At 47.6% G+C, this 22,908-nt stretch overlaps 1 protein-coding gene across 5 annotated transcripts in view; it reads right to left on the minus strand.

Moving 5' to 3' along the window:
• Window positions 1-22,908, minus strand: part of FBLN2 (fibulin 2) — a 737,488-nt gene that overhangs the window by 161,050 nt on the left and 553,530 nt on the right. For 3 of the 5 annotated variants that reach the window (XM_069206614.1, XM_069206611.1, XM_069206612.1), the window contains one exon: window positions 2,433-2,537. In XM_069206614.1, coding sequence (XP_069062715.1) covers window positions 2,433-2,537 — 105 coding nt within the window. The remainder of the gene's footprint in view (window positions 1-2,432; window positions 2,538-22,908) is intronic. The other 2 variants (XM_069206615.1, XM_069206613.1) reach the window with 1 other exon arrangement.

Consider the following 22,908-nt stretch of genomic DNA (forward strand, 5'->3'; position numbering starts at 1 on the left):
CGTGGTGGTCTTTCAACCGCGGTATTCCATTGGCGGTACACACTGCCGCGCTCAAAATACACACACATTTACAAAACACTACCACATTGGACAAATCAAAATACACACACCTGAGACACATACACATACCACTCCCACACATCCAATACAATATAAAGCACACACCCACATCACCCACAAACCCTTACGGCCACAAGTGTGACTGAAGGCCAGAGAGAGACACCACCATCTACAAACTAGCATCCACAGGCACTCAACACCATCACTCACACAACATCCACGCACAAAACACCACACACCCCTAAACATCACCCCACACATCACAACACACACCACCCCACACATCACCCATACCACCCCATGGCACCGCAAAGACACCCCAGCTTCATCTAGCTGATGAAGGGTGATACCCTGAAACCGGTCCTAGGATGCTTGTTTCTGGTCCAGGGAGAACCTGGCTTGGCAGTTCCGGCTGGCTGGACTGTTCCCATGAGGAACAGGGTCAAGACTGATTTGCATATGTCTGGGTCCAAACTGGGTGGCACGGTGAGCAAAAACACAATGGATTAAACCCAGATCTTTGTGACTGGGGGTGAATGTTTGCATTGTTCAGCATTCCATCCATCATCTGTTCTTTTTGCGTCAATGTTGTGGGCTGTTTCCCGCTGGCCCAGCGGGAACCCCATAATGGAAGTTGCAAGAGGGCTGCCGCATAGGCGGTAATGCGACTGCTGGAGTTTGGTGGGCGGGCTTTTCCGCCTGCCAAACTCATAATCAGGGCCAAAATGTAGTATCCATCAGTGGCACTATTTTTGTTTGTGTGTAATTATTTATTTAGTGTTGCCTTGTGTTTAGAGGCTGATGTGATAGCAGGACACTTTATTATCAGCTCTTTACAGCATAGGGCACATCCCAGCTTTATCAGTTCCTGTCTCCTGTCAATAACGTTGTAAATTCCTTTTGAAGCTGCATTTGTTTATCTGATTGTTGGTATTTCAGAATATACCAGATTCTGTCCAATTGGAGCTATTCTTTATAAATGAATTATCTTTGTAGAATGCACACAATGAAGTGCATTGATAACTGCACTTGTTTATGTATGTTAATTGAGGACTACAACTATACTTGAAAAACAATTTTGTCTGTATGTCCTTCTTGTACATCTATCTATCTATCTATCTATCTATCTATCTATCTATCTATCTATCTATCTATCTATCTATCTATCTATCGATCTATCTCTCTCTCTATCTACTACCTATACAGCCTTTTCTCTCTGTGTTTGAGAGCCTCTCTATCTATTTTTCCAACCCTCTCTATTTATCTATCTTTTCAAATATGTTTATAATAAATATTTATGAAACTATTACAAAAAAGCATAAGCCAAGGCAAGAAACTGGCAGTAAAAACCAAATTGATTGGCTTTTTTTAGGTTGGATGTCAGTTTGACCTTTTGATTTTACTATAATTTTTTTATGTGATTACTGCTATTTCAGAAAATACCAGATTGTGTCCATTTGGAGCTACTCGTTATAAAGTAATTCTCTTTTTAGAATGCACACAATGAAGTGCATTTATAACTGCACTTGTGTATGCATTTTATTTAAGGACTACAGATATCCTTAAAAAACAATTTTGTCTGTATGCCCCTTTTGTATATCTTTCTAGTTTGCTTTCAGTGCTCCTGTATGTTGAACGTATATAGATATTTAACTATTATATTATTAACTGAATCTGTGCAGTGCTGTCTATCTATCTATCTATCTATCTAGCTATCTAGCTATCTTTCTATCTATCTATCCATCTATCTATTTCCATACAGCCCTTCCTCTCTGTCTTTGTGAGCCCTCTGTCTGTTTTTGCAACCCTCTCCATTTATAATAAGGATTTGAGAAACCACTACAATAAAGGCAAGAGGCTGGCAGCGAAAACCAAACTGATTGGCTTTTTTAGGCTGGATATCAGTTTGACCTTTTGATTTTACTAAAATTATGTGTATAACATGGTTAATTATAGGGGTTTTCAGACAACCTTCATCCACAAGTTTGTTGTTCTGTCATTCACATTTTTCTTCCACCCACAGCACACTTCATCCATTCTCTGATTTCACTGTGAGTTACTACATGTTTCTTTTTCACAAGGAGTTCATCCTCATCATAGTTCATTTTAGTGCGAGGGATTATAATAGTAATATGTGCTTTTTCAGACCCAAACATTTATTTTTATTTACTCAACATTTTTTTTAGATTGATGAGGGCCATGAAACTTCCCAAGCAATAACGTTTTGCAAAAGCCATGACTCAGCAAACCAAAAATTGCCAAAGTCAAAAGTCTGGCGGCCAATGCCAACCTCTTGGCTATATCAATCCTTGTTTTCTATGACTAAATGTCATCTGTTTTGTGATTTAGTTAAGAGTTTGGGCTGGACATACCTTCACATGAAACCCCATTAGTCATGAGGGTATAACCAGGAAAACAGGAACACACCGCCTTTTCTTCAATAGTGTTGCACAGTTGTTGGCAGGGTCCACTTTCTGCTAGGAATACATATTTTAATTAATACATGTAATGTAACATCATACACAAAGACATGGACAGATAACCTTCACAATAAGAAATAGTTGAAATGCTGTGATGGCTACCTCTTGCTTTTTGGTAAATATGTTAACTGGCACTATATGCTGCCAAAAATACTCCCTCCTTTTCCTCATAAGGGGATTGAACTAGAACATAAAGCCTCATTAAGGGCCTGATTTAGATTTCGGCAGATGGAATACTCTGTCACAAATGTGACAAAATCCTGTCTGCCGTACTATGATCCCCATAGCATATAATGGGATCGCAATATGGCGGACAGGATATCTGTCACATTTGTGATGGAGTATTCCCCTCTGCCAAGATCTAAATCAGGCCCTAAGTCGTTTGCATATGCTTGCACACTAAGACACAGTTTCTCAATAGTTCTAAATAAAAAGTCACTTTCAGCAAGTCAGCAATCTTTTTTATTCTGAATGTCAATTCCTAAGATTAGCCTCCAATCCAGCTTTACTCAACCTTCAGTTGACAAACCTATGTTCCAGCCCAGCCAACACATGTTTCCTCAAATGGGAAGTACCCAATGATTTCTTCAGGGTTATGAGTCACACAGATGAGTCGCCACAAATTGCTTGTATACAAACAATGCAATAAGACACCTCCACCAATGCGGGCAAAACATAATTTCCCAATATCACCATCTCAATGCCAAACATGCCAAAGTTAAAAAAGAAAATATGTAACATGGTACACAATTGTATCTGAGCAGTAAACATTTAGGTCCAGTAGACTGGGCGCTGCAATTACATCCATAAGCATGTGTGAATGGTTGTGTGTATCGGGAACCAATTCAGTGTTGACAATCTCATCCACAACGTTTAATAAGGGCACCACAACAGCAAGTTAAAAAATATTTAGTAGTGTACAAAACGGATAGTCAATAGGGGAATTAAATATCAAGTCTGTGTGTATAACCTGTTTATATTTAAAATTCACCTGTGTGTAAACTAGGCAGTAACTTCATGTGAAAGTAATTGCATGTCTGTAATTATATTCCAAAGTAGTCAAGGGATGGCTCACCAGGTGTAGATGTCATATTTCAAACAAGTACCTGTTTCAAAAGTCAAAAAAGTCCCAAGGGTTTACTATAGTTCCAATGAGGTGGGAAAGCATTTTGAGTGAATTATCTGGGTGGTTTACTTAGATGTTATAGAGTGCCTGTGCTAAAGTATCTATGTGTTCTGCATAATACTGTCTATAGTATGATATAAGTGAGGTCCAGACCTAGTAAGACAACAGGGGAAAATATGTGCCCCGAATAAGAAGCTTTAAAAGTGTTCAAGCAGATATGCTAATTAGAAATTCTAAATAAATACTTATATGTTATGTTTATAAAAGTTCACCGAAAAATTAATCGTAGAGAAAAATTAATGTGCACGTTTGAAAATGTGCCCACGGGGAATGGCAGCCACTTATACGAACTTGTACTAAAATGACTAAAAATGCGTGAAATAATGAAAATGTGTAATAATAATGCAGTAATGTGTCATATTAAGATGTATAACCTATGTTTTGCATTATATTGTAGAGTTAACTTAGCCGAAGTTGTGGCCTAGTTTTTTTTTCCAGGCCTCATGCAGGACCCGAATTAATAAAAGCACAAAGTAGAAGTTGCTGGTGCGTTGAACTGTCCCTGAACTGCATGCGTTAATAAAAATCTGCTTTGCTAGAGTTTTCTGCAGTGTACCGACAAACAGGAGATGAGGGACTAGGATATGTAACAAGTTTGGTGTAAGGCAGACTCAATGTACTTTCCCAGGACTCGAACAATAGAACCACTGACTGGAGAAGAAAATGCAACATTTTCGATACCTGATGAGCCGGATGATGAGGGCATCGTTCAGTGAACCAATCAACGAATTGGGACGTAGAAATATTAGAATTCATAGATTTGTAAAATTAATATTATAGGTTAGAGTCATAACTGGTGATTGACTGACCAATTAGGAATTAGGGGGATGGACTGAAAAACTCTAATAAAAAGTCATAACAAGGGGCTAAAACATCAGATGTAAGGGGTGAAATGCTGATGCCAGAAGATGCGTTACGAGATTTTGTCATTGGGCTCATGCTCTTGAGAGCCTGGTGCGTTTCTGATCGATTGATGACCTGAAGACGAAGACTGACTTTGTTGCTGATCCATTTCGTGGATAGGTAGCTATGACAATGTGACTGATTAACTTTTTTGCCTTTTCTTTCTAGGTACCAAGTGCGCTGTTTAATAGTCTTTCTCTTAGTTAGATATTTTTCCAAATTCATGTTCCTAAATTGTTTTCGCATGAAGTCCCACATGCTAAATGTTAATCTGGGTTAGGAAAGGATTCTTTGGGTGACGCTGACAGTGACAAATGATTGACAAACTGATTGCTGAACTCTGCTATTAATGTCGACATATTCATCTTTGTTGGCTTATGCTGAAGCATTAAAGTATATGTTTTCTCAAGTTCTGATTTGATTATGTTACTGGTGGTCATTAATGAACTAATTCTGAGCTGATTGAATAAAGTTTGAATTAACCTTATGACTTAGTTTTGTAACTAACAGGGAAATAAAAATTGATAAAACGTATAATTGAGTTGTGGTTATTCATGAAATGTTGATATATTGTCTCATGCTTAATGATTCTCTTAGTGGTTATTGATTAATTACATTGATATTTGATGTTCATCGATTACTACATAGCTAGGATACTCCATGCGATCCAAAAGGTGTATTGGCCTATACGCGTCCCCTTGTAAGTTTACTTACTAAGGACTAGGCTTGCTAGCAGTTTTTGGTAGCAGCTTGATGGTTAGTTTCTTTGGAGAACTAGTTATGTGGTGATAAATGGTTATGGTGGTAGTTTAAGTTAGGGTTAGCTGTTCATTTTTATGAGGTTAGAATTTTTGTTTTTCTGAAATGGCAATTGTAGCAAAGATGATGTCCCCTTAAGCTCAGAAATGACTTTCCCAGATCCTGGATCCCGCTAGTAAGGTTGAGTATGTTCTTGGTGTCTTAGTGATAGTATGAAAGTGATAGGTTGCGCTTGCAAAGGCTTATGCAGATCGCAGGTGAATTGTGATGTATGAGAGCTTTAGTAGGAGTGTGCGTACTCCGCAGAGTGAGAGTAGGGAAGTCGTCGAACTTCACATGTGTGTGGCGCTTTGTGCTAAAAAATTGTCCACGTGGTTGTTGGTGATGTACAGACCCTGCGTGGTCTAAGACTCCGGAGTATGGTGACAAGTGTAGGAGACACTTGGTTATATGTTGTAATCTGTCTGGGTTAGTCGGTTGATCGGGCGTGGTCAACAAGTTGGTGTGTAAGTTAAGCGAGTAAGGGACATTTTTCCGCTGAGATCTGGCGAGTCCTATGTGCACCAGGACAGACCCATTGATCAGTTGAGAGTGAAATTTGTGGGTCAAATTTTGCTTGCGAATGTGGGAGACTGAGAAAGAGGAATAGCTACATGAGCAAAAGGGCCATTAGTGAAAATCCGTAAGGTCTCTGAAGCGATTGTCTACCTTCCTGTAGTAAACCAGCATATTTGTTTTTGGTTACTGTTTTTTGGTTAGTGCTCCCAATAAGTTGCATTAGTTTTGTGTGAATCAGAGATAAGGAGAACAAGCCGCAAGACTTTGTCAGCCGCAGTGTGTGAGCGTGACGTCAGAGTGAGCCGTGCTGGAATAGGTTGGTTAGTGAGAAGAGTCGCGAGCGGATTGGCAGCCGTCCGTAAGAGGCAATTGGTTGAGTAAGCGGGTGAAAGGAATCTTGGGAGTAAAAGTAATTTCCTTATTGAATCGAATACACAAAAGATAGCAAGATGACATTTTTCAAAGCATTCAGAAGTGCAATGAAGGGTGATTCTTACATTAAGGCGACAGTTGAGGAGCCTACCCCACTGGAAAATTCTCCGGCATTTATTGTGATGGAAGAGCGAGGTGTCACGCCATGTCTTTGGTTAAAGCAGTGGTGCAAATTGACAGAGAAACAGGGAGCTTTAGTGTTTCCAGAACATGGAACGTTTAATTTGAGAATTTTGGATCAGTTACGAATGACATTATATGAGACGAAGCCACTTCCGAGACCAGCACAGTTTGAGGCTTTCGCGGTTTGGGAGCTTGTAGCCAGACAGCAGAAAGAGATGAAGTTCCAAAGGAGAATAAGGAAGGTAGAAAAGTCCTTAGCAGAAGCAAGGTGGGATTTGGAACAGAAGAAGTGGAGAATGACAAAGTTACAGGGTGTTAGATTGTTTCCTGCTATTGCAGAGGAAGATGAGTCAGAAGAAAAAGGATGCTGACAACAGTGATAAAGGTTCAGGAGATAAGAGGAAGAAAAAGACTTATGTAGATGAAGAAGATTCAGATGTTGAAGATCTTATCACACAGATATTGAGGGATCGACCTCCCCCATATGCGGCGCATGAAGGGGGTGCAAGTCCTAGTTCTGTTCCTACTGCTCCAGCTCAAGCGATGGTAACAGTGGGACCAGTGCAGACAGATAATGGACAGATACAAGGGGTAGTGCAGAGTACTCCTAATGCAGTGACTACTTTGGTGGTCCAAGGGCAGATGCACCGACCATTGAAACAGAGTATTTATCCAGATGTACCAGTTCTTGAGACAATTCAAACTTAGTGGTGTCATCGGAGCAAGGTTCCGAGGCCAATGCTAGTTCAGACTGAGCCGACTCCAATGTTGTTGCCTCAGGCACAGATTTGCTGAAGGTTTGCCGAAGTTCACGCCAATGACAGGGACACGGTCAGATGTGACACCAGTGATGAATTAGAGTATGAGAGTAGCCCTTCCGCAAAATGCGAGTGTCAGAGCAGCACCAAATGCAATATCGTTGTTGATTACTGTTGGTCCAGCAGTACCATTGTTTGCGCAAAAGAAAACGATTGCAGGAGAACAGGGTAAAATGTCACAAAGCCTTGTGAGGAGGGGAGTGAGTGATCATGTGCAGGTGTTATTGTCTATGGGCCAGACCTTTGATGGATTTAGACCGTTAATGGATCTTAGTCCACTTGTTGTGCTTCCAGATGCGGTAAACGGCCCGAGTGTAAGCCAGAGCTTGAAGCTTGTGACACCGCAAACTCCAGGTGCAGTGGCACAGCAGGTGCCAATGCGAATGCGAGTAATATATCATTACAGGAATGGACAGCACAGCAATTGAATGAGTGGTTGAATAGTTTGAATAATCCTCTAAATGCATCCAAGGATGAAGAGCAGATAAATCGAGTAAGACTGGCTACCGAGATAACCGAGCTAGTTGAGGGAACGATGGGAGTGAATAGATTAGAATCCTATACAGAAGAAGAGCTGAAGTATTTGTGTCCGAGGATTACGAGAGAAGTGGGCAAGATACATCAGAAATTGTCAGACCTAGCAGACAAACATGACATAGAAATTGAGAAAACAAAGCACTTGAAACGAAGCTACAGGTTAGATTTCGAGGCAAAAGATTTTGAACACATGAGGCCAGCAGGGATGAAAGCGCACCTTAAAGAATTATTGCAGAGTGCTCAGATTTGGGGAGCATTGGAAAAGTGGGAAGGCAGATGGGCAAAGAAGAAGGATAAATGGAAACGAGATTCACAAGAAGGGTCTGAGAGTGATCAGAAAGAAAGGGTTCCAGTTACATTTTTACAGATGAGGGAAATTCCAGGAGGGTAATTTGTACATGTTCCATGGCACAGGAGTGATATTCTGTCATTCACAAATGATTATTCAAAACTGAGAGAGAAACCGATTGAGTGGTACTGGCAGACAGATAGATTTGTGAAGCTTTCTAAATGTCTGTGGGAAGACTTGAATACTTTGTTGGAAATAGTCGTTCTAGCCGACTTGTGGGTTGAATGTAAGAGAGCAGTGGATTGTCTGACGAGTGAATCGGAAAGGGATAGAGTTACAGGCGCACCATCACCTGAAGTAAAGAAACATTATTATAAGGTGATTGAGTTCCTGAAAACGAGAATCTCGCCTAATAATATTGATTGGCAGAGGATTGACAGGACAGTGCAGGAGGTGTAAGAATCAATACATACCTATTATGAGAGATTGCTGAAAGCGTTCAAAGAATACAGTGGTAAAGAAGCAATTGAGCCAAAAGACATGTTGCACTTTGTGTTTAGGTTCGTTGAAAGATGGAGACCTGAAATAGGGCAGATGATTAAGAGTCATTTGATTTGTTGGCAAGCAAAACCAATTGATGAGGTATTGCAGTATGCGAAATACTGTAGTGATGAGATTTAGTTGAAGCAGAAGAAGTTGAAGGAGAAGGTGATGGTGATGCAAATTAAGGCAGCTCAAAATGGAGTGCAAGGAGCTTTAGTGCAACAGATACCGCAGCAGAAGGGAACTGTCATGTTCCAATCTCAGGTGAGAGGTAGGGGTCGTGGAGTCAATAGAAATCGTGGTCTGAATTTGAGTACTGTAGTGGTCCAGAATGATGTGCAAGGGATGAAAAAGATGTTACTGTGTCATCTGTGCGGAAACGTGGGACACTGGAAGCGGGAGTGTCCGTTGATGGTGCAGGATGGTGTTGTTCAGCAAAGTGGTGATGTCAATACATTTCAAACTGTGAAAGTCCCTAGAATGAGAGGACTTAATCCGAATTTGCAGAATCAAGTGCAGAATTTTCAACCCATGCAGCAGGTACAAGTGCCGTGTGCACAAGTGACACAATTACAACCAATGTAGCAGCAGGTTCCTATGGTACCTAGACAGCAAATGCAGATACCTCAAGCCTCGATGGAACAGCAACAGATGATGCTTCCTCCACAGGTCACAGGTCAGAGACAAGACAGAAGTAATGACACAGTACCCCAATTCCCATTACATAGTGAGAATATAATAAACGATGAATGGATGAGTATTAGTTCAGATTAAGAGCCATGCATGCTTGCAGTGTCCAAGGAGGTAGATCAGGGAGGACCTTTTGTGAAGGGAAAGGTGATGGGTCACAGAGTCTCATTCTTAGTGGACACAGGAGCTACACGCTCTACAGTGAGAAGTGCAGAGGTTCCAAACTTACCTCTTTCGGGTAGAACAGTTCAGGTTGTGGGAGTAGCAAACAGACAGTTGACAAATCCGATCACAGATCCAGTACAGGTTGAGATTGGCAACTTCCAGGGACTTCATAAGTTTGTAGTTTGTGATTCGAGGCCAGTATCCCTACAGGTAAGGGACTTATTGTGCAAGACTAGATGTTCCATTAGCTGTTCGACTGCTGGACTTGCGAAAAGTGAATGACATGGTGGTCAGGTTTTGTCCTGTAGTGCCAAACCCACCAGTGATACTGTTTCAGATTCCATGCGATGCAGAGTGGTTCACAGTGGGTGACTTGTCACAAGCTTTCTTTTCTGTGCCTCTTCGTGAGGATAGTAAGTTTCTTTTTAGTTTCAAATTCCTAGACAGAGTCTACAGCTGGTGCAGACTTCCACAAGGGTATACGGAGTCACCGTCTCTATTCAATCAGATCTTGAAAAAGAATTTGGAGTCATTGGAACTACTGTACCAATCGACTCTGGTGCAGTACATTGATGATTTGCTAATTGCATCCAAGACAAGGGACGAGTGTAAGTGCGACTTGATTGCCCTGTTAAATCACTTGGAAAACATTTGGACATAAAGTGTCACCTTTGAAATTGCAGTACTGTCAGAAGTCAGTGAAATACTTGGGACACCAGATTGAGAAAGGGTCGAGGAGAATCTCCAGAGAAAGGATTACAATGATATTGCAGAGTTCACAGAGAGATGTCAGAATGTTTCTGGGAATGGTAGGTTATTGTCGACAGTGGATTCCAAATTTTGCTGAGATTGACAAACCATTGCAGCAGCTGACACACAAAGATGTTACAGATCCCATAACTTTAGATGAGGATCAGATGAAAGCGTTCACTGAGTTGAGAGAGAGCTTATGCAGAGCTCCAGCACTGGGAATGCCTGATTACACAAAGCCATTCACATTGTCTTGCCATGAACGTGATGCTTGTTCTTTGTCTGTCTTGACACTGGTCCATGGAGGTGCTTATCACCCAGTAGCCTATTTTTCAGCTTCCTTGGACCCAGTTGTAGCAGCTTTACCAGGTTGTCTGCGTTCCGTTGCCGCAGTTGGTCAAAGCCTTTCTCAGTGTGAGGAAGTAGTAATGGGATACCCTTTGACGGTAATGGTTCCTCACTCTGATGAGATTTTACTGACAAGGACGAAAACACGATATTTGACTGGTGCAAGACTGACAAGGTATGAGACGAGCATTCTAGGTGCTCCAAATGTAACATTGAAAGATGTACAGTGTTGAACCCAGCAACATTACTTCCAAGCAATACTGTTGAAATTGAAAAAGAGGAAGACATTGAGCATGATTGTTTTGAGGTAACTGAACTGTGTACAAAACCAAGGTCTGAAATCAGAGATACTCGATTGGAAGAAAATGACCAAATTGTCTTTGTTGATGGCTCATGTCTCAGAGAGGGTTCAGGGACATTGAGAGCAGGATATGCTGTATGCACAATCACAGGTACATTAGAAGCTTCCTGGCTTTGAAGTGTATATTCTGCACAGGTAGCAGAATTGATAGCTATTAGTAGAGCATGCCATGTTTCTGCGAGGCTGAGGGTCACAATCTATACTGACAGCCAATATGGATTTGGAATCGTTCATGATTTTGGTCAATTGTGGTCGCAAAGAGGTTTCCTGACCTCTACTGGTACACCAGTAAGAAATGGTGACAAGGTAAAAGAGTTGTTGTATGCGATACAGTTACCTGACGTAATTGCTGTGGTGAAATGCAGTGCACATCAAAAGACACAGGATTACATTTCACTGGGAAATAGATATGCGGATCAAGTTGCAAGGTTTTGAGCGTTTAACTGTATATTGTTCAAAGACAAATGGGAATTGATGTCAGAAGATAACACGTGTACAAGTTTTGCATTGAAAGTGATTGATACTCTGGAATAGTTGAAAACATTGCAAAGTAATGTTGACAAGGAAGAGAAACGTCTTTGGGCCAAATTGAAATGTGTCCAACGACCTGTTGAGATTTGGGTTTCTGAGGAGGGTCAGATGGTCCTGCCCAATAGTTTATTGTCTCAAATGGCCAGATATTATCATGGCCAGGCACACATTGGGAGGGATGCCATAGTTAGATTGTTCAAGATTGTCTGGTTTAACCCTAAGTTTAGGCAGGCATCAGAGGCAGTATGTCATTGCTGTATAATTTGTCAGCAGCTAAATGTGGGAAAAGGGACAGTGGTGAATTTGAGCCATATTGGAAGAGCAGGAGGTCCATTCAGCAGAATGCAATTGGATTTCATTGAGATGCCTCTGTGAAAGGTCGAAACAGTATTGTATAGAAACTTTGTTGCTGGAACCAAGAAATTGGATACAGATCCTGAGACTGCTGTCACAAGCCGGTATTCCCTTCCTTAAGGTCGACAAGCAAGAAATGTCTTCTGTGGAAAGCCCCACTTTTTACATGAAATATATGTTTGAGATGAATTCATCTAGAGGAGGAGACACAGATGAGGGAAGTAGGGTAAATCAGTGTATCCCACTTTAAATACTTGTGTTGATAAGACGCTTGATTCAGGCTCGATAAAACTGAAAATAATTCCAGAAAGGAAAAAAGGAAAAAATCTACCAAAAGAAGAATCTCAAAGAAAGGTCGCCGTAAACTTCGCTTCAGGGACGAAGTAACCCTTCAACCAAATCGTGATGTCTTGTGTTGAAAGAGCCTCGGCATTGTGTTGATATGTAGGAACTGCCTGATTGGCTTCCGCTGGATTCGAGGGCAATACGATATCCTCGGTCCCCTGGTAATTCCAGGTCCTTGGGAACTGGAGTGGAATCCAGTGAAATTCCGCCAGCTAAGCCCCTTCCCTTGGTTTCTTCTTCCTTGAACCTATTGATGTCCCTTTCATTTCTTCTAAGGGCCAGAAACATTCGATGCTACAGTCCTACAGCAGTGAAATGCTGTTCCAAGTTCATTGGACTTTCTTCCTCTTTTTGATTTTGACATAGTATTAAATAGGAAAGTTCTGTTGTCTTGTTTTGCAGACATTATGCCCTTAAATGCGATACAAAGTAGAGATCTGGATTTGGTTTCCTTAATTTCTAAGGGAGGAAGTCTAAAATCCAGGGTAACCTTTTTCTCTGATATTTTTGTAAACACTATTTTAAAAAATGCAGAGTGTCTGCAATGTAGAGGAATTGATGATGTTCCCGTTTTCCTTGAGAGGGGCGGTTTAGATGTTGGTAGGGTCCCTCTGAGGAACGAAGCTTGATCTGAGAGCATGCCATTCCCTTTATATAGGAGGGGTAATATAAAAGGAGAGGCTCAAGACCTGCAGACATTCCTGAGGAACAACGGTAGACTTAACGAATTTAGGAAGCCTCAAGGACAACTAAATCAGGCACAGGAAGTGAGTTGGAATTGGCTGCCAAGGGTCTTAAATCGATCTAGCAGAAATCCCTGTTCAACCCAGCCTTTGATTTAACAAAGAGCTAAAAATTGTCTCCTGGAATGTGCTGGGGTAAATTATTGTAGGGAAAAACTTCAGTTTTTAAATTCCCTACAAATAATGTTATTTGTCTCCAGGAGACTTGGGGGGGTCATTCTGACCTCGGCGGTAAAAGCCGCTTACCGCCGGTCAGAAGGCCGCCACAATACCGCCGCAGCCGCGGTCAGCCGCCACAGACATTCTGACCCACAACTGCAAAACCTCCGAAAATCCGCCCTCCACTGCAGTCCGCCACATCAGCGGCCAGCGGTAAACTGGAGAAGACCAAACCTCCACCGCCACGCCAACAGAAATACGCCCATCCCATTATGACCCGCAAATCGACGCGGCGGTCATTCAACCGCGGTATTCCATTGGCGCTACACACCGCCGCGGTCAAAATACACACACCTTTACAAACCCCTACCACATTGGACAATTTGAAAGGCACACACCTGAAACACATACACACACCACTCCCACACATCCAATACCATATAAAACACACACCCACATCACCCACAAACCCCTACCAACAAAAACCAGAGACGAAGGAGAGAGAGACACATCAGAGAATAGATAGCCAGACACACAGAGGCACACCGCAACATCACACACACCACATAGAAGCACAAAGCACCACACACCAACACACACATCACACATACACCACCCCACACCTCATACACACCACCCCATGGCACCACAAAGGCACCCACGCTTTTCGGACCAAGAACTCCGGGTCATGGTGGAGGAGATCATAAGAGTGGAACCCCAGCTCTTCGGCTCACAGGTCCAGCACACCACCATAGCAAGGAAGGCGGAGCTCTGGCAGCGGATCGTGGACAGGGTCAACGCGGTGGGACAGCATCCCAGAAATCGAGAGGACATCCGCAAACGATGGAACGACCTACGGGGGAAGGTGCGCTCGATGGTCTCGCGACACAACATCGCAGTGCAGAAGACTGGCGGGGGACCCCCACCCACTCCACCCGAATTCACAACATGGGAGCAAGAGGTACTCAACATCCTGCATCCTGATGGCCTCGCTGGAGTACACGGAGGGATGGACTCTGGTAAGTACAAGGCCAACCACTTCACCCCCCCCCAGCATGCTAACCCCCACCCTCACCCCCAACCCCCCAGCACACATCCTCCCTGAGAATGTCTCCCCAGCACAACCCACCCAACACCAACCCCTGCATGCCACCCCCAAACTATGGACACCCATCACCTAAGCATGACCACTGCACATACCCATCACCCCCCCCCCCCCAAAACACCCTCACAACACCTCCCCCAAGGGAATGTCAGCACTGGGGGACAAGGGCACCCATAAAACGCAAGCTAATGCACACACAGAAACAATAACCATACCCTCTTACCCCATGCAGGACCCGAACGACAACACACCGGTCAGGAGGGACCAGAAATGTCCATCCCACCCCCGGAACAGGCCACTAGTGATGACAGCAGCTCTGTCGACCTGGAACCTGACGACCAGCCCGTACCATCGGGGACCTCTGGGCAGTCGGTTCCCCTCACCCAGACACAGGCCACTGCAGACCCAACCCCCTCTGGGAACAACAGCACAGCTCCCACCCAGCGGGCCCATGCCTCTGTCTCTAGGACAGGTCAAGCAGTGGTGTGTCTACCACTACAGGGCCCCCAGGGTAACCCACCAACCCAACAACAACAGGGACCTGGGGGCAGTGGGAGTGGGCACACCGTCCAGGGGACAGAGGCCCAGGGAAACAGGGCAACTCGGAGGGCTGCTGTGCGACAGGGGGGGGAGGAGAGGCCCAGGGAACCCACTCTCCAAGAGGCCCTCACCACCATCATGGCTGCCTACCACCACTCACAAGAGACGATGGCGACGGTACTGGCCAGGTTCCAGGAGATCCAGGCACAGCAGGAGCAACGCTACATGGGGTTCAGCGACCAACTCAGCAACATCTCAACCGCTATGGGGAGAATAGTCCAGGCCCTGAACCGCATAGAGGACACGTTTCGGGACCATGTGGCATCACACAGGGCCCCTGTCACTAGCCAGGAACAGGAACAGCCTACCACCTCCGCCGGCGCTAGTGGACAGGAGGCCCCACCACAACGACAGCCCCCCAGAACCCCACCTCCTGCTGAACAACAACCGCCCCGCAAAAGGAGCCTGAGATAAAAAAAAAACGACAGAATAGGATGTCAAGTCCCCCGCCAGCATCACATAACCCCTGAAGTCCTCCCACTGTCCCACATTGCCACCCTGTCAAACCTTGAACTGCCCCTGCTCCATCCTGCCACAGGCATATGGACAATGCACCTGTGAGACTGAGAACTGGACTCCGCCATGGACATTACTCCACCCCCACCCATCACTGTTTCACTATCATGTACCAATATCTATGCACTAATAATAAATCACATATTGCACTGAAATCAATCAGGACTCAGCCTGTCTTATTTACAAATGTATGACACATTACATATCAATTACGTATTGTGAACATTGTGAATTACACATACCGAGGTAACTTAGCATTAGTCCATGGGCCAACCAAGCCGAGGTCACGCAGTGGCTCATACAGCACAGAAAAGGGAAGGGAAAATCAAACATCATGATCATAGGTCTGGGGGCAAACCGACAAAGTTGAGATGCAGGAGGCTTTCAGGAAATGTAAAATGGCATGGGTGATTATTACCTGTGTGCTACTGGAAATACTGTTCTATTACTCTGTCCCTGTTGTCTGTGTCGTCCTCTGAGTCTTCCTCCTCTTCACTCTCCGCAGGCTCCACAGCTACTTCAACACCACCATCTGCACCATCCTCCTGCAGGAAAGGAACCTGATGTCGCAATGCCAGATTGTGAAGCATACAGCAGGCCACGATGATGTGGCACACCTTCTTTGGTGAGTACATCAGGGATCCCCCAGTCATATGCAGGCACCTAAACCTGGCCTTCAGGAGGCCAAAGGTCCTTTCGATGATCCTCCTAGTTCGCCCATGGGCCTCATTGTACCGTTCCTCTGCCCTGGTCCGGGGATTCCTTACTGGGGTCAGTAGCCAAGGCAGGTTGGGGTAACCAGAGTCACCTATTAGCCACACACGTTGTCTCTGTAGCTGCTCCATCACATAGGGGATGCTGCTATTTCGCATCACATACGCGTCATGCACTGACCCTGGGAACTTGGCATTTACATGGGAGATGTACTGGTCAGCCAAACAGACCACCTGGACATTCATCGAATGATAACTTTTTCTGTTTCGGTACACCTGCTCATCGTCTTTTGGGGGTACCAAAGCCACATGGGTCCCATCAATGGCACCAATGATGTTGGGGATATGTCCAAGGGCATAGAAATCACCCTTCACTGTAGGCAAGTCACCCTCCTCTGGGAAAATGATGTAGCTCCGCATGAGTTTCATCAGGGCAGACAACACTACTCAAAATCTTTGAAAACATAGGCTGAGACATTCCAGATGACATGGCCACTGTGGTCTGGAATGACCCAGTTGCCAAAAAATGGAGGACTGACAAAACCTGCACCAGAGGGGGAATCCCTGTGGGTTGGCGGATGGGGGACATCAGGGCTGGCTCCAGCTGGGCACACAGTTCATGGATAGTGGCACGGTCAAGTCTGTATCGAAGTATTATATGGCGTTCTTCCATTGTCGACAGGTCCACCAGCGGTCGGTACACGCGAGGATTCCTCCTTCTCATCCCAAGTCCCAGCGGACGGTGCCTAGAAAGGACAACATGGAGCACAGAGTCAGCCAAACCACAGGTACGTACAGACAGCTTGCACAGTTAAAGAATGGCAATGGGTTGAAAGGCGTGTATGTGTGGCAATGCAAGGCCTAGGCCTGTGTGTCGCAGTCAAAATTAAGCCATGTAGGCCCTTGAAATGGCGGCTGCCTGACCTGTGAAGTGGGACAATGGGATGTGAGGTCAATGCGCTGGCGGGGCACACCGTGGCGGTAGGCGGTCGAAGACCGCGGCGCAAAGCCGCATTGGTTAACATTGAAGCCTATGGGTTTCAGGAGCCAATGACGAAGTGCGCCGGCGGTCGCGGTACGCACCGCCGCGGTAGGCACCGCCGCGGGCGTGACCGCCATTTTCTATCTGCTTAATCACTCGAGACCTGATCATCCACAGGAGAGGACCTATACTGCAAGTGCTGCTGTGACCTCGGTCTGGAAGATACAATGGCTGCTGCGACTGGGGAAAGGGCCCCTGCCTTCACGTCTGAAGAGTTGGAGAAGCTCGTGGATGGGGTCCTCCCCCAGTATGCGCTACTCTACGGTCCTCCAGACCAACAAGTGAGTACACCGGGTGCACATGGAATGGGCTATGCCTGTGTGGATTGGGGTGGATGTAAGTTGGTGGGGTGGGGGGCGAATGAGGAGTGCAACGCCCGACAGATGAGAGCATGTGCCATATGGCAAAGTTGGTGGGGGGGGCCAATCACATCTAACATGCAGGTCATTGATGATTTCCTCCTTTCCACCCTGTACATGTCAAATAGGTCAGCGCCCATCAGAAGATCGAGATTTGGCGTGCCATCGCCAAGGAAGTCCGGAACTTGGGGGTCCACAACAGACGGGGCACCCACTGCCGCAAGAGGTGGGAGGACATCCGCCGCGGAACAAGGAAGACCGCAGAAACACTGCTGGGGATGGCCTCCCAACCTAGGAGGGGTGCCAGTCGCACCATGACCCCCCTGATGTCCCGGATCCTGGCGGTGGCCTACCCAGAATTGGATGGGCGCTTTAAGACATCACAGCAGACACAAGGGGGTGAGTATCAGCACATTCTCCTATCTTTCTGCGCAATGGAGGCGTCTGGGTGGGGGAGGAGGGCTGTGGGTGACATTAGGCCAGGGCGCTTTCTGTAATGTAGTCCTCTCCCTTAGGCATGGCCCTGTGCCCCCGGCCCCCACCTCGGTAGGGTGACAAGTACAGCCATTGAAGGTCCAGCATCTCCCATGTGCGCGTTTGACGTCTCTTGGCCTGTTGTCCTAGTCAGTAGTACTGAGTAGTGTAGCCCGAATGCGCGGCTTAGTGCATTAGGCTCCTGTGTCTGTCCTCTCCGCCAACGGTGTTGACATTGCATGCACTCAACCTGGTCTTCTTTTTTCTCCCCCCACCCTTTCTCTTCATCTTCTTGTGCATGTATGCATTAGCATCATCAGGCGGAGGAGATTTGGCATCGGAGCACGAGGGAGCTGCAGGACACAATGCCCCGGTGGGCCCAGGAACAGACACCGAGGGCACCAGTGATCCGGAGGGCGAGGGGAGCACCACGACGGGGACCGCTGGTGAGAGCAGCGAAAGCGACACGTCCTCGGATGGGAGCTCCCTAGCGGTGGCGGCAACATCCGTGCCCCCCGCCTCTACAGGTACAGCCGCCACCCAGCGCACCAGCCCCGCCCTCCCAGCAGCCCCTCAGTCTTCGCTCCGTGCTCGTTCACCCAGGAAGGCGCGCGGCTCCTTCGCCCCAGGCACCTCAGCCCCTGCCCCTGTTGCCCCTGCTGCCCTCAGTGCGGAGCTCATTGACCTGGTAAGGATGCTCATTGTTGGGCAGACGACCCTTTTGAATGCCATCCAGGGTGTGCAAAGGGAGGTGCAACAGAGCAATGCGTACCTGGAGGGCATTCATTCGGGTCAGGCTGCCCATCAACGAGCGTTCACTGCTCTGGCCTCAGCACTGACGGCAGCCATTGTCCCTGTTTCCAGCCTCCCTCTTCTTACTGCCTCCAGCCTTTCTCTGTCTCCTGTTCCTCAGCCTATCCCATCCACACCATCAGACCAGCCTGCACACACCTCAACACCCAAGAGCAGCTCATCCAAACACAAGCACCACAGATCCCACAAACACTCACCCAAGCAACACCCAGATTCAGACATGCCAACAGCCACTGCCACCCCTGTGTCCCCCTCCTCCTCGTCTCCCTCCTCCCTGCCTGTGACGTCTACACTCACACCTGCATGCACCCCAACATCAGCCAGTGCTTCCATCACCACCTCACCCTCCAGTACAGTCCACACTCGTGCAGTCACCACCCCCACTGCCATTTACACGTCCCCTGTGTCCTCTCCCACTGTGTCTGTCACCCCTTCTTCCAAGACACACAAACGCAGGCAGCCACCCACCCAACAGCCATCCACCTCACGACAGCCTACAGCACCAGCACCTTCACCCAATGACAGCACACCTGACTCTCCTCCAACCACCTCCTCTACCTCCACTTACATCTCCACTTCTCCTACCCTTTACCTTGGCCCTAAAAAACTTTTCATGGCTAACTTTGACCTCTTTCCCCCCGATGAGCTCCCCCATCCATCTTCAAAGAGTCTCAAGAGCACCGCAGCCACCACCAGCCCAGCTTCGGGTGTCACTGTTGTGCATGGGTTCTGGAGCCCACCCTTTGCCAGCAGTGACACATCGATCAGCAGCAAGGACACGTCCAGCCCCCCCCCCGGCAAGAGGACCCGCAAAAACAAGGGCCGCCGTGCGAGGACCGACAGGGCTGCCCCCAAGGAGCAATGTGCGGCCACTTCACCACCCACACCATCTAGGGGAGGCAAGGGCCCGAGAGCCCCATCAAAGGAACGGAAGGGCAGCAGGAGCGCGGAGAAGGTGGACCCCACATGCCACATCCCAGCTGGGAAGGAGGACACTAAGGAGGCCAGGAGTCCGTCCCCGAAGGGTCCCGAAACGTCACGGTCCGAGGGCGACTGAGCAGGGAGTCCAGGCCAGGTCTGGCTCCCTTGACCTGCTGGATGAGCACCGCTGAACAGGGCCCGCCGTGGAGAAGAGCACCGCTGAACAGGGCCCGCGGTGAAGAAGAGCACCGCTGAACAGGGCCCGCCGTGAAGATAGGCACCGCTGAACAGGGCCCACGGTGCAGAGGAGCACCGCTGAACAGGGCCCGCCGTGAAGAAGAGCACCGCTGAACAGGGCCCGCCGTGGAGAAGAGCACCGCTGAACAGGGCCCGCGGTGAAGAAGAGCACCGCTGAACAGGGCCCGCCGTGGAGAAGAGCACCGCTGAACAGGGCCCGCGGTGAAGAAGAGCACCGCTGAACAGGGCCCGCCGTGGAGAAGAGCACCGCTGAACAGGGCCCGCGGTGAAGAAGAGCACCGCTGAACAGGGCCCCGCCGTCTCAAGCACCGCTCCGCTGGGCCCTTCTTCTCAAGCACCGCTCCGCTGGGCACCGCGATCTCAGACACCGCTCCGCTGGGCCCTTCTTCTCAAGCACCGCTCCGCTGGGCACCGCTGTCTCTCCACCTCTCCGCTGGGCCCTTCCTCTCAAGCACCGCTCCGCTGGGCCCTTCTTCTCAAGCACCGCTCCGCTGGGCACCGTCTCTCAAACACCGCTCCGCTGGGCCCTTCATCTCAAGCACCGCTCCGCTGGGCACCGCTGTCTCTCCACCTCTCCGCTGGGCCCTTCCTCTCAAGCACCGCTCCGCTGGGCCCTTCTTCTCAAGCACCGCTCCGCTGGGCACCGGCGTCTCAAACACCGCTCCGCTGGGCCCTTCATCTCAAGCACCGCTCCGCTGGGCACCGCTGTCTCTCCACCTCTCCGCTGGGCCCTTCCTCTCAAGCACCGCTCCGCTGGGCCCTTCTTCTCAAGCACCGCTCCGCTGGGCCCTTCTTCTCAAGCACCGCTCCGCTGGGCACCGCCGTCTCAAACACTGCTCCGTGGGCCCTTCCTGTCAAGCACCCCTCCGCTGGGCACCGCTGTCTCTCCACCTCTCCGCTGGGCCCTTCCTGTGAAGCACCGCTCCGCTGGGCACCGCCGTCTCAATCACTGTTTATGGTTCACTGTGCCCACCATGCCTCCTCCTTGACCAGTGGAGACTGTCACCCACCTGATGGACTGTGGCTTTGCACTCCCCAGGATGGTCCAGTGGGCAGCCCACCCACTGTAGAGACATTGGGAGACTGTGGCTTTGCACTCCCCAGGATGGTACAGTGGGCAGCCCACCCACTGTAGAGACATTGAGAGACTGTGGCTTTGCACTCCCCAGGATGGTACAGTGGGCAGCCCACCCACTGTAGAGACATTGAGAGACTGTGGCTTTGCACTCCCCAGGATGGTACAGAGGGCAGCCCACCCACTGTAGAGACATTGAGAGACTGTGGCTTTGCACTCCCCAGGATGGTCCAGTGGGCAGCCCACCCACTGTAGAGACATTGAGAGACTGTGGCTTTGCACTCCCCAGGATGGTACAGTGGGCAGCCCACCCACTGTAGAGACATTGAGAGACTGTGGCTTTGCACTCCCCAGGATGGTCCAGTGGGCAGCCCACCCACTGTAGAGACATTGAGAGACTGTGGCTTTGCACTCCCCAGGATGGTCCAGTGGGCATGGTGGCTCCTCGTGGATCTGGCGTCGTGGACTCATGTGGCTGTGGTGCCCCCCCCTTCCCTTCCCCCTGAGGTGCCTGTCGTTTTTACATCTGATGCCCCTGCAGTGTTCTCTCCAAAGGACTCAGGTCTCCTGTGTGGGCTTTGCCCTTGTTTCTCAAAACTTTGGCCCACGGACATGATGAATTCGTAGGATGTGCAGGACTTGTTACTTCAGTTATACACTGATGTGTATGTCATTTGTTTTCTTGTGAATATCTTTCATGGTTGTACGATATTTTTCAGGACCTTTTTGGTACATAAATATTTATTCCAAATTTGATTATGTCCTAGCATTTTTCTGGGGTGTTTGGGTGGTGTCACTGTGACTTGTTGCTCTGCATTGGTGTGTACATAGTTAGGGGGGGGGGTCGCATATGTGTGTGCCCGTAACCTTTCTTCCTCCCCCCTCCCGTGTGTCATAGGTGCAGTACTCACCGTTGTCGTCTGCGCCGGACTTCGTACTCGTGGTAGATGAGAAGTAGACGAGAGCAGGTAGGGTGTTTAATTCGGGTTCCATGCTGTCCTCCTTCCTCCTGGAGTGCGTAGTGGTGAGCGTTTTCCCGTTCGTAGTCTGTTTCCGCCGTGTTTTTATCGGCGGTGCTCCCGCCCCGGAAAAGGTGGCGGATTGGTGAGTTGTGATAGGGTGGGCGGTACATTGTCTGCCGCCTGGCTGTTGGCGGTGACCGCCGCGCTGTTTGTTTGTACCGCCGTGAGTGTTAAAGTGGCTGTCTGTGTTGGCGGTTCCCGCCAGGGTCAGAATTCCATATTTTTTACCGCCAGCCTGTTGGCGGGTTGGCCGCCGCTTTAACACCGACCGCCAGGGTTAGAATCACCCCCTTGGTGTGACAATGATAGTCTATGCCCTAATTATTTCATTTGATAATAGGTACATGTGGCAATATAAATGTCAAAGAGATCCTTCTAAGTTATTTATGGCTGTACTGGTTTGTCAATCAGATGGAGTACTGGAGTTCCCTCTTCTTCTTTTAGTAAATGTATACATTCCACCTGAGGCCAAATATGCTTTCTAATGTATAAGGTATTTTCCTTCATTGAAAACCATCTCGATTGTGATCCACCCCCACATGTAATCTTGGTAGGTGACCTGAATTGTAGGATTTCTAATTACTCCCTGAGTCAGATAAGTGATTTGGAAAAAGAGGAAGCTTTGGGTATTCCCTCTATCTTCTTCTCCTAAAGATTAAAATTAATAAAAGAGGGTATCTTCTCCAGGAAGAGATGAATAGATGTGATTGCATTATAGTGGAAGATTTGGTTCCGATTCCTCTGCCCAATTTACTCGTAAAGCCTCAGATGGTGACTCTATTTTGGATTATGTAGTGGTGAGACCCTTTTCATTTTGTTTACTAGATGATCTAAAGTTAGTCAATGTCCCCTTGAGTGACCATAGTATGGTGACTT

This window comes from Pleurodeles waltl, chromosome 9 (assembly GCF_031143425.1).
Source record: "Pleurodeles waltl isolate 20211129_DDA chromosome 9, aPleWal1.hap1.20221129, whole genome shotgun sequence".
Lineage (NCBI taxonomy): Eukaryota > Metazoa > Chordata > Amphibia > Caudata > Salamandridae > Pleurodeles > Pleurodeles waltl.